The 12243-nt window shown below is 41.1% G+C and overlaps 1 protein-coding gene across 1 annotated transcript in view; it reads left to right on the top strand.

The window, feature by feature from the left end:
* The first annotated feature begins 1290 nt into the window (after nucleotides 1-1290).
* GPNMB (glycoprotein nmb) overlaps nucleotides 1291-12243 on the top strand; it is a 36555-nt gene continuing 25602 nt past the window's right edge. Inside the window, exons 1-2 of the mRNA XM_053608957.1 lie at nucleotides 1291-1579; nucleotides 8247-8399. Coding sequence (XP_053464932.1) covers nucleotides 1510-1579; nucleotides 8247-8399 — 223 coding nt within the window. The 5' untranslated portion in view covers nucleotides 1291-1509. The remainder of the gene's footprint in view (nucleotides 1580-8246; nucleotides 8400-12243) is intronic.

Raw genomic sequence — 12243 nt, 5'->3', positions numbered from 1 at the left:
GTCAGGAATAATGTGTTTCCCTCATTGTTTTACCTATCATATTTGCTTCAAAGGCTGCAAAAGAACCTCTGAAGAGTTGTGTGCAACCTTAGGGAGGGAAATTGACCACTCTTGCTTTATGGATTTCAGTTTCATGGGTGTTCTTTTTTTTTTTTTGACAGTGTCTCACTATCTCTCCCTCAGTAGAGTGCTGTAACGTCACAGCTCACAGCACCCTCAAACTCTTGGGCTTAAATGATTCTCTTGCCCCAGCCTCCCAAGTAGCTGGGACTACAGGCACCCACCAAAACACCCGGCTATTTTTTGGTTGTTGTTGTCATTGTTGTTTGGTAGGCCCTGGCTGGGTTCGAACCTGCCAGCCCTGGTGTATGTGGCTGGCTCCTTCACTGCTGAGCTATGGGCACTGAGCCACAACTTTTCTATTCCTCCTTAACACAACTTTACTCTTGCCCCTACCAGGATATCCAGCGTACTGATAACTGTCACATGGATGTGCCTTGAGAAAAATCACACATACAGTACAGGGTTCATCTTGCCACATCATCTCTATATTTGGTAACCAGAAATTATTTGGTTGCGTAAGTTTATGTTTCAGGCAAGCTTGTTTTTGCATTTAATGCCTGCTTTCTATAATACAAAGTAAATAATTCAGATTGTATATGAAACCAGCACATTGTACCCCTTGACTGCACTAATGTACACAGCTATGATTTAACAATAAAAATTAATTAATTAATTAAAAAAATACAAAGTAAATAAGCAGTATGTTTTACTCAGCTGGACCTAGGTGATAACAACACACAAATGCTTTCAGAAAAGTTACCAAAAATTATGCAGGTTGCTTCAAAAGTTGTATGGAATTGCACAGATATCCTAAATGGGCCTTTGAGTAAATTTCTCAGTTACCAGAGGCCTGTGTTTCCTGCACATTCTGGCACAAGATGCATGGTATTATCCATGTATGTATTCCAAAGTTTCAAATAATTGAAAATAAACCTCTCCTATCTTTGTCTCCTCTTGGGGAAAGGGAATACACAAGCCTTCCCTAGACTGAGGAGCTGCTTATCTAAATTATAGAAAAAGATGCATCACTGTGAGATCTAAATACCGGCTCGGTGAGGGAAGCAGTTTAGTTGGTCATCAGTGAACCTGAAGGGCTGATATTCTATTTGGTGAAGAATATTAAAATAGGGACCATAAGAAAGGAAGTGTCTTTGAAACTCATAAATGTGAAACCATGAAAGCAAAATAGCGTGCTTCTGTAAAGGGAATAAATAGATGCCAAGGGGGAGTGAGTCACAAGCACATGAGTTGTAAGAGGTTGAACTTGAGAGACCAGATCAGGCAATGCTGCTTAATACCATCACATGATCCACCCCAGGCCCTGTATTTAATTAAAATGAAGAGTGGGGCTCAGCAGCGGCCAGAAGAACACAGTTAGTCTTAGCGGGTGGGACCAGAGGAGTTAAAAGTTAAACCTTTTACATCTTACATCTGTGAGAATTCAGCATGGGACGGCTCTGCTATTTCCTGGGATTTATGCTTCTGGCTATAAGATTGCCACAAGATGCCGCCAAACGTGAGTAATCCTCAGTTTCTCTGTTTAACCTGTTCTCTGGCTGGTGGCTGCACTTTTGGGTAACGTTGTCTTCTGAGCCAGAAGTCAGACTAAGTCTCTTAGGAAGCTTTCCACGAGTCTCTCCTGCAGAATGTTGGTAACCCTGAAACCACAGAAGTCTCCAGCTCTGTCTTGGCTTGAAGCTCGTGGAAGGTGAAAGCCACGCAGGCTTCTCTTGGGACCTTTTCCCCTGTGGTAACTGCCACCCACTCTTGCCAGATGGTGGTTGGGGGAGGCTTGGACAGTCTCTGGCTGCAGAACAAAGCGACCTTACCAACTAAAGTTTGTCAGGCTTCCGGCCCGGCCCTTAGCGTGGAGACCTCAGGCGAGCCGTGGTCCCAGATGGCAGGTTTTCTAATTTAATCCTGCTGAGCCTTCTGCACAGATCTGCCGAGAGGGTGCGGGCCGAATAGGTGCCCCCCGGGCTGCCCTGGTCACGCAGTAGGGGCTGGGGGCGAGGGCTCTGTAACAACACCGACGAGGGCTCAAGGATATCAAGATCTTTGGCAGCGGCGTCAGAGCGTCCTTGTTGGAAAAGCTCCTCATGGATCTGCCCGTGCAGCTAGAGTCGAGAACCACTGAACTGGCGTGCGGGGTCGCCAGAGCAAGAGCGAGGAGGCGCGGGGAGCCCGGGCAGGAGCGCGGCCGGCTCTGCGGGAGCCGCCGAGGCCCAGGCCAGGCCGCCCCCGCCGGGGACCCGCCGCGCGGTCTCGGGCGACTGCGGCTGCGGCTGCGGCTGCGACTTCGGGCCACAACGGGACCCGCGTTTTCCCCGGCACCGGTGTTGGGCGCACGGCGGGCGCTCTGTACCCGCGCGTCTTCGGAACAGCCCGGGACCCGAGCTGGGGCTGTCCCTTATCTAGACCATAACCGGCGGAGAGGCCGAGGACTCGCCCCGGGACACTAGCTGAGCGGCTGAGCCCGGAGTGACTCCGCTTCCTCGTTGCACAGCCTGGTCATGGGGTCTTTGGTGTGGGAGACATACAAGGTGTCAGTTGTTCTGACAGTGACAGACCGGCCCCCACCCTTAGAGTTCTCAGGACACCCTGTCCTAGAGCTCGCGCGCTGGGAGACTGAGGGACCGAGAACCGACGACCCGGGGACCGCGTCTGACCGCAGCCTTCTCTCACTACTTCCACTTTGGTCAGCACCAGAGCTTTGCTGGGGGTGGGATCCGGGCTGTCAGGTGTGGTCCCCACCCTACCAGGCAATGTGGCAAAACCTGGGCATTACGGGGTTGCCTGGCCCGCCTAGACTAAATATTCTGGCCAGAAAAAAATACGGGCAGCTAGGATTTAGCAGTGTCAAACACCAACGATCCCCGCCTCTTCCCTGTCTTAGCCCTGGAGGAAGAAGGCGTGAAGGAGTTAGCGGCAGCCCGGTTCTGCTGGTGTGCGAAGCCGGGAGCCCGCCGGTGGGGCGAGAAGCCGCCAGAAAGTCCGCTTACTACCAGGTTGACTTTATTTATTTATTTATTTTGAGACAGTGTCTCACTCTGCTGCCCAAAGACTTTTTTTTTTTTTTTTTGCCTGTCACAGTAAAGTTTGTTATGAAAACAGGCTGGTGTGGGGACGTGGGTCAGACAAGCACCTTCAGGTTGGGTGGCTCGGGTGAAGCAGTGCAGCTTCTTCCCATTGAGGCCACACTCGCTGAGGGTAGGGTCAAGTCCTCCATGCTTAGAGTAGACTTGCAGTCCTAGCTCTTGCTCTGGCAGCTGCCGGAGGCTGTACCCTTCATTTTGCAGTGCTGTAGGCATCATTGGCAACATCTGAGATGAATTTCTGGGCAGCTAGGGAGATGAGGAGGTGTCAGGAGTTCAAGACCAGCTTGAGCAAGAGCTAATTGCCCCCTCTCTACAAAACAGAAAAATTAGCCAGGCAGGTGGTTGATTACCTATTGTCCTAGCTACTGGGAAGCCTCAGGCAGGGGGATTGCTTAAGCCTAGGAGTTTGAGGTTGCTGTGATCTAAGGTGAAAGCACTGCCCTCTAGTCTGGGCAAGAAAGCAAGACTATGAATGAATGAATGAAATTAACATCTTACTTTGAGGTAATTGTAGATTCACATACAGGTGTAAGGCAATCCCCTGTATCCTTTACCCAGTTCCCCCAGTGGTAACATCATGCAAAACACAACATCACAACCCCGATATTGACATTGATACAATCACAGTACAGCAGAGTTGCCTCACAACAGGGATTCTCATCCCTCTTATATCCAAATCCACTCTCTTCCTCCACTCCCACCGAGCCCCCGGCAGCCACTAATCCATCTTCATTGTTAGAATATTGTCCTTTCCAGAACTCCACATAAGTGGTATTAGACAGTACATAATCTCTTGGAACTAGCTTTTTAACAAAACTCAACATAATTTCCTGGAGAGTTATTGAAGTTGTTGCATCAATAGTTCTTTTTTTTTTTTATCCCTGAGAAGTATTCCATAGTATGGATGTACAGTTTATTTAAGCATTCAACTATTTAAGGCCGTCTGAGTTATTCTAGTTTGGGATGTTGTGAGTAAAGCTGCTACATAAATATTCATGTGCAGATCTCTGTGTGAACATATGTTTCATTTCTCTGGGATGCATGCCAAAGAGTATAATTTCTTGGTGTATGGTAGTTGCATATTTAATTTTACAAGAAACTGCCAGAGTAGCTATACTGTTTTACATCCCCACCAGCAATGTATGAGTGATCCAATTTCTCTACATCCTCACCTGCACTCGGTATTGTCACTGCTTTTCATTTTACTCACATTTTAGGTGTACCATGACATTCCATTGTGGTTATAATGGGCTTTTCTCTACTGGCTAAAGATGTTTAACATCTTCTAGTGTGTATTTGCCATCCGTACATCCTCTTTGATGAACTATCTGTTCATGTCTTTTGTCCATTTTTTTTTTTTTTTTGAGACACAGTCTCACTCTGTCACCCTGGGTGGAGTTTTGTGGCTTCGCAGCTCACGGCAACCTCAAACTCTCCAGCTCAAGCGATCTTCTTGCCTCAGCCTCCCAAGTAGCAGGGACTAAAGGCACCTAGCACAATGTCCAGCTAGTTTTTCTATTTTTAGTAGAGATAGGGTCTTGCTATTGCTCAGGCTGATCTCAAACTCCTAAGCTCAGACAATCCACCTGCCTTGGCCTTCTAGAATGCTAGGGTTACAGGTATGAGCCATGGCCGTTTTGTCCATTTTTTAATTTAATTGTTTTTATAGTATTGAGTTTTAAAAATATTTCTATATTGTAGATATTAATTTCTCATTGTCTATAGCTTGTCTTTTGATCCTTTTGTCATGTTTCACCAAATGAAAGTTTTTAACTTTAATGAGGCCCAGTTTATCAATTTCATGAACCATGCTCTTGGTGTCAAGTCTAAGAATTCTTGCCTACCACTAGATCCTGAATATTTCCCCTATGGCTTTTACATTTTACAGCACGATTTACTGAAAAGGTTATCTTCCTTCCATTGGGTTGTTTTTGCATCTTTGTCAAAAATCAGTAGGGCATACTTATGTGGGTCTATCTCTAGGTTCTCTTTTCTGTTCCTTTTACCCATGTCTCTGTCCATGTAACTCTTTTTTTAAGTTTGTAGTTTTCCTTGATCTCTGACATCAGAAGAGAGCTGGGTTTAGTGGCTGGTACCTGTAATCTCAGGGACTCAGAAGGCTGAAAAGAAAGGTCACTTGAGGCGAGTTTAAGACCAATTTAGGCAATATAGCAAGACAGTGTCTCTAAAAAAAATTTTTTTTAATGAGCCAAGCATTGTGGTGTGGAGCTTTAATCCTAGATTCTCAGGAGGCTGAGGTGGAAGGATCACTTCAGCCCAAGAGATAGAGGCTACAGTGAACTGTGATTGTAGTTCAATCTGGGTGACAGAGCAAGATCTCATCTTCAAGGAAAAAAAAAAAGCAGAGTAGAAATCTGTGTTTTGATTATATTTCTCTCAGGAGCTGAGGAAGAGAAAGTCTCTCTGGTACAATGGAAAGACCTAGTCCTAGAAATTAAAAGATGTGAATCTTCTTTCATGCTAAATTAAAAATGACCCTAGGTGAATCATATCATTACTCTAGGCCTGTATTCCTTCATCTATAATATGAAGGAGTTTGAACTAAATAATCTTAGTTCTTTCCATATGACTCAATTCAAGTGAATTTTCAGCTACATATGTTTATTCATAAACACAAATTTCCTGCCCTTACCTAACATCTGTTTCCAGATAAGAACAATTTTATAGAAGCACAAGACATTTGGTTTTGGTCTGATGTGAAGGCCCAGAGAAGACACGTGGCCTGAGGTCACACAGCCTGTGTAGCTGCAGAACTAAGGCTAGAAACAAGGTTCCATGACCAGGTTCAATATCCTTTTCCATTCCATCTGCTTCCCTAAGAAGAAGGGAACATGCTGCTCCCTCCTCCTACCAGACAAGAGGATTAGAAGAAAGAAGTTAGTAACATGCACTCAATATTGGCTTCTCTAAGCACCCACTAAATCCCACACCTCATCACAGGCCTCTTTCAGGATTTAAAAGAAGATAGAGTTTCTGCCCTCTAAGAGATCATGGCCAGGCTAAGACATAAATTGATAAGAGAACAATTTAAGATGGTATGTACTTAGGGGTTAGGTGAGGGTTTATAGACAATGGCGCTTTCAGCCGTAATAAGTTGAGTAAGGCACTTCCATCTCATGCAGTCAGTCCCGAGGTAGGCGGGACTAGAGCATCAGCTCCACAGCACCAGCAAAGACTGTGCTGGCTTTTCATCTGTCCACTCTGACACCCTCGACGTGCTGGTGGTTCCCTCAGATTTGTGTCTTCCCAGGTAATGTGACTGTTGCAGTTCCAGGCATCGTGTCATTACATTACCATCCCCAAAATCAATTTTGAGGAGGAAAAAATAGAGTTTGTTCTCACATATTGCTTCTTATAAAGTAGGAAAACCTTTCCCTGGAGCTCCCAGCAGACTTCCTCTCAGCTTTCACTGGCTGGGATTTAATCATCTGATCCTGCCCAAACTCGGAAAGTGAGCCTCTGAAATTTGGAACTGTTAAAGGAAAGGCTCCGCCAGCAAGAGGGAAAAAGGGGAGAAGAATGCAGGCAGGAAATAAATGCTGGGTAGGCAACCAACCAGTCTGCTATAATTCTCAAAGGAGAAACCATGTGACCACCAGGGCTATCAGGCAAGGCAAAAAAAGGCAGATACTAATTCAAAATGAAAAGAACTATATTATAAACCTTAAAGCAACCACACGAAACAAGTCCAAGAGGTCTAGCTAATAAGCCACTAGCAGAGATAAAATGGAATCCCAATATAATCCAAAAAGATACAGGAAAAAAAAGAAAAAGAACAAGGTGGCACCCATAGCTCAGTCGTTAGGGAGCCTGCCACATATACCCAGGCTGGCGGGTTTGAACCCAGCCCAGGCCAGCTGAACAACAAAGACAACTGCAACGACAACAACAACAACAAAAAATAGCCGGGCGTTGTGGCGGGCACCTATAGTCCCAGCTACTTGGGAGGCTGAGGCAAGAGAATTGCTTAAGCCCACGAGTTTGAGGGTGCTGTGAGCTGTGACACCATGGTACTCTACTGAGGGCTCAATAGTAAGACTCTGTCTCAAAAAAAAAAATGAATGAAAAAGAATAGAAAACAAATAAGGTTGCACATTTAAATTATTAAAAATAACATTGATAATAATTTAAATGTAAAATATCTAAACATTCCCCAAAAAAGGTAGAGATTGTCGTACTAGATTTAAAAAACAGCAAGCATTAATATCAAAGTAGTATTCTGAACAAGGAATGTTACCCGGGATAAAGAGGGTCAATTCCTAATGAGAAAAGAGTCAATTCATCAATAAATCTCAACAATTCCAAATGTACAGTGTACATCTAGCAAAGGAACTTTAAAATACATAAAGCAAAAACTGACAGGACTGGAAGAAGAAATAGACAAACTGGCAAATCCACAATTATACTTGAAGATTTCAAGATTACTCTCTCAGTAACTAGAAATAACAAGTACACAGAAAATCAAAAGAAACGCAGAAAACAAAAAAACTATCAACGAGCTTGACACAAATGACATTAAAACAAACAGTCTACCCAACAAATGTAAACTGCACACGTATATATGGAACATTAGCCAAAATAGAATATGTTGTGGGCCATAAAAAAATCACTAATGGTTAGCTCCTGGTAGTAGGATATGTCTCTTGGGATCCTCAAGGCATTCCTGAGCCTAGCATTCCTTTAGCCACCTGAGTAGTTCAGAATGGGAAAAAATGCAAATACTGGCCTGAAGATGCTTGGCATCCTAATAATATTATATCGATCCAAATATTCAGAGGATATGTATTGAGAAGCCAAGTGATGGCTAAGAAATAAGGTTTTCAAAATTTTCTCTGACTCGTTTAAAGTACATATGTAAAGAGATAGGGTCTGAATGCTTGTATTCAAGGTATTTCCAGTAGGCCTTTTTTTAAAAAGCGCCCTCTATTTACTTGAGATATTGAATGTATCATGTATACACTTCCCAGCAGTATGAAATGAAAAGTTTCTTTAAACACTGTTAGATGCATACTAAATGAAGAATGTCATAGACAAAATAATTTGTTTTTCAAATATCAATTACAGAATTTCATGATGCACTGGGCACTCAAAGAGTTCCTGGTTATGTGAGGGAGCACAACCATTTACATGGCTGGTCTTCTGATGAAAATGAGTGGAATGAAAAACTCTATCCGGTGTGGAGAAGGGGAGATGAGAGGTGGAAAAACTCCTGGAAAGGTAAGTCAAAAGATTCATCCTAAACAACTGTAATTTGCAGAGACTTAGATTATGTGGCTTATGTTTCTGTGAATGACTGCACTTTAGTTACCAAGAAAGTGGTACCTGGATTTGGCAATCTTTCCTTTATCCTAACATTAATCATTTTCTAAGCCATAAAATAATGTTTAATCTCCTTAAAAATTTCCAAATTGGTAGCTCTTGGAATATTTTGAAGAGCACACAGGTTATCCTTAAACCTACTTAACTAATGTGGGTATTGGTCATCTTCAGAAGGCCTGTGACCCCTACCAGAGCAGTTTTTGACCATATCAAAGTTATTTTTTAAAGTGAAAATCTTTCCTTTAAAAAAAAAGAATGAGTCCTTCAGCCAATGGTTTTGAGATTTAAAAATATAAACTTCAAGAATCTGGGAGCATTTAAATTGGGTGCATAAATATTTAGAATTAAAATTTCTTGTTGTATTTTTCCCTTGACCAATATGAAGTGACCATCATTGTCTTTTATGACTTTAGTTGCTTTAAATCCACATGTATCTGAAAATAAGATTGCAACCCCTATTTTCTTCTGAATTCCATTTGCCTGAAAAATTGATTTCCAAACTTTAACTCTGAGTTTTAATTTGTCTTTTGACATGAGGTGTGTTTCCTGCAGATAGCAAATAGATGGCTTGTGTTTTTTAATCCAATCAGCCAATCTATGCCTCTTCAGTGGGAAATTCAAGCCATTGACATTCATTGAGATAATTGATAAGTGTGGTAGCATTCTATTCTTCTTATTTTGTGAAAGTCCATTGCTTAGTTTTGTCTTTTGCATCATTGTGGAAACTAAGTTCTGTCCTTTAATTTCTGGGTGTTACTCTTAAAACAGACATTGCTTAGTTTGAGCAATATGATATTCTATAACACCATAATGACGGGGGACTTCAATGCCCCTCTCTCAGAGCTGGACAGATCTTCTAAACAGAAATTCAACAAACATGTTAGAGATTTAAATGAGACCCTAGAACAACTGTGCTTGATAGACGTATATAGAGCACTCCATCCCAAAGATAAAGAATATACATCCTTCTCATTGTCCCATAGAACATTCTCCAAAATTGATCATATCCTAGGACACAAAACAAACCTCAACAGAATCAAAAGAATTGAAATTCTACCTTGCATCTTCTCAGACCACAAGGCACTAAAAGTGGAACTCAACTCCAACAAAAATGCTCAACCTCACACAGAAGCATGGAAATTAAACAACCTTATGATGAGTGACAGTTGGGTGAGGGAAGAAATAATAAAGGAAATCATTAACTTCTTTGAGTATAACAACAATGAAGACACAAGTTACCAAAATCTATGGGATACAGCAAAAGCAGTCCTGAGAGGAAAATTTATCTCTTTAGAAGCCTACATTTGAAAAACAGAAAGAGAGTACATCAACAAACTCACAAGCCATCTGATGGAATCGGAAAAAGAAAAACAATCTAAGCCTAAACCCAGCAGAAGAAAAGAAATATCCAAAATTAAATCAGAGATCAATGAAATTGAAAACAAAAGAATCGTTCAGAAAATTAATGAAACAAGGAGTTGGTTTTTTGAAAAAATAAATAAAATAGATAAATCTTTGGCTAGACTAACTAGAAATAAAAAAGTAAAATCTCTAGTAACCTCAATCAGAAATGACAAAGGGGAAATAATAACTGATGCCACAGAGATACAAGAGATCATCTCTGAGTACTATCAGAACCTTTATGCCCAGAAATTTGACAATGTGAAGGAAATGGATCCATATTTGGAAACACACCCTTTCCCTAGACTTAGCCCAGATGAAATAGATCTCCTGAATAGACCAATTTCAAGCACTGAGATCAAAGAAACAATAAAACATCTTCCAACAAAAAAATGCCCTGGTCCGGATGGCTTCACACCAGAATTCTATCAAACTTTCAAAGAAGAGCTTATTCCTGTACTACAGAAATTATTCCAAAAAATTGAGGAAGAAGGAATCTTCCCCAACACGTTCTATGAAGCAAACTTCACCCTGATATCAAAACCAGGAAAAGACCCAACTAAAAAGAGAATTTCAGACCAATTTCACTAATGAATATACATGCAAAAATTCTCAACAAAATCTTAGCCAATAGATTACAGCTTATCATCAAAAAAGTTATACATCATGATCAAGTAGGTTTCATCCCAGGGATACAAGGCTGGTTTAATATATGCAAGTCTATAAACGTTATTCACCATATCAAAAGAAGCAAAACCAAAGACTATATGATCCTCTCAATAAATGCATTTGATAAAATCCAGCATCCTTTTCTAATTAGAACACTGAGGAGTATAGGCATAGGTGGCATATTTCTTAAACTGATCAAAGCTGTCTATGACAAACCCACAGCTAATATTTTACTGAATATAGTAAAACTGAAAGCTTTTCCTCTTAGAACTGGAACCAGACAAGGTTGTCCTCTGTCACCATTACTATTCAACATAGTCCTGGAAGTTCTAGCCAATACAATTAGACAAGACAAGAAAATAAAGGGCATCTGAATGGGAGCAGAGGAGATCAAACTCTCCCTTTTTGCTGATGATATGATCTTATACTTACAGAACCCTAACAACTCAACCACAAGACTCTTGGAAGTCATCAAAAAATACAATAATGTCTCAGGATATAAAATCAATGTCCACCAGTCAGTTGCCTTTGTATATGCCAATAATAGCCAAGATGAGAAGTTAATTAAGGACTCAACTCCCTTCACCATAGCCCCAAAGAAAATGAAATACTTAGGAATATACCTAACAAAAAAGGTGAAGGACCTATATAAAGAAAATTATGAAACCCTAAGAAAGGATATGGCAGAGGACATTATCAAATGGAAGAATATTCCATGCTCATGGCTGGGAAGAATCAACATTGTTAAAATGTCTATACTTCCCAGAGCAATTTACCAACTCAATGCCATCTCTATTAAAATACTAATATCCTACTTTCAAGTCTTGGAAAAAATGATACTGCATTTTATATGGAACCATTAAAAAACCCGTATAGCTAAGGCAGTTCTTAGTAATAAAAACAAAGCCAGGGGTATTACCATACCAGATTTTAGGCTGTATTACAAGGCCATAGTGGTCAAGACAGCATGGTAGATATAGACATTTGGAATTGAATAGAAAATCAGGAAATGAAACCAACAATTTACAGCCACCTAATCTTTGATAAACTAAACAAGAGCATCCAGTGGGGGAAAGACTCCCTATTCAATAAATGGTGCTGGGCGAATTGGATATTCACATGTAAAAGACTGAAACTGGACCCGAACCTTTCTCCACTCACAAAAATTTATTCAAGATGGATAAAGGACTTAAATTTAAGGGATTAAACAATAAAAATCCTCAAAGAAAAAATAGGAAAAACACTGTAAGATATCGGCCTGGAGAAAGACCGTTGCATGACTGGAGACATGAACGAACAGCAGCTTTGCCCTGGGTGTAAACTCGCTCCTATAATTATGAAGTCAAGAAACAGACTACAGGGTATGGGATGGCGTGTAGCAAAATTATTTATTCAGGGTTTTGATTTTATACCTTTCTAGTCACGTACACACTTAATCTATCATCTGTTAGTTTCAACATTACCTCATTTTACCTACCTGAAATTAACTTGAAAGGAAATATCCTGTTACCATATCAACACAATCACTTTTTTTTTTATAATTTTTTATTTTATTATTTTTTATTTTTTTTATTGTTGGGGATTCATTGAGGGTACAATAAGCCAGGTTACATTGATTGCAATTGTTAGGCAAAGTCCCTCTTGCAATCATGTCTTGCCCCCATAAAGAACA

Source organism: Nycticebus coucang, chromosome 11 (genome assembly GCF_027406575.1).
Source record: "Nycticebus coucang isolate mNycCou1 chromosome 11, mNycCou1.pri, whole genome shotgun sequence".
Classification (NCBI taxonomy): Eukaryota; Metazoa; Chordata; class Mammalia; order Primates; family Lorisidae; genus Nycticebus; species Nycticebus coucang.
This window is presented reverse-complemented; position numbering and strand designations above follow the sequence as displayed.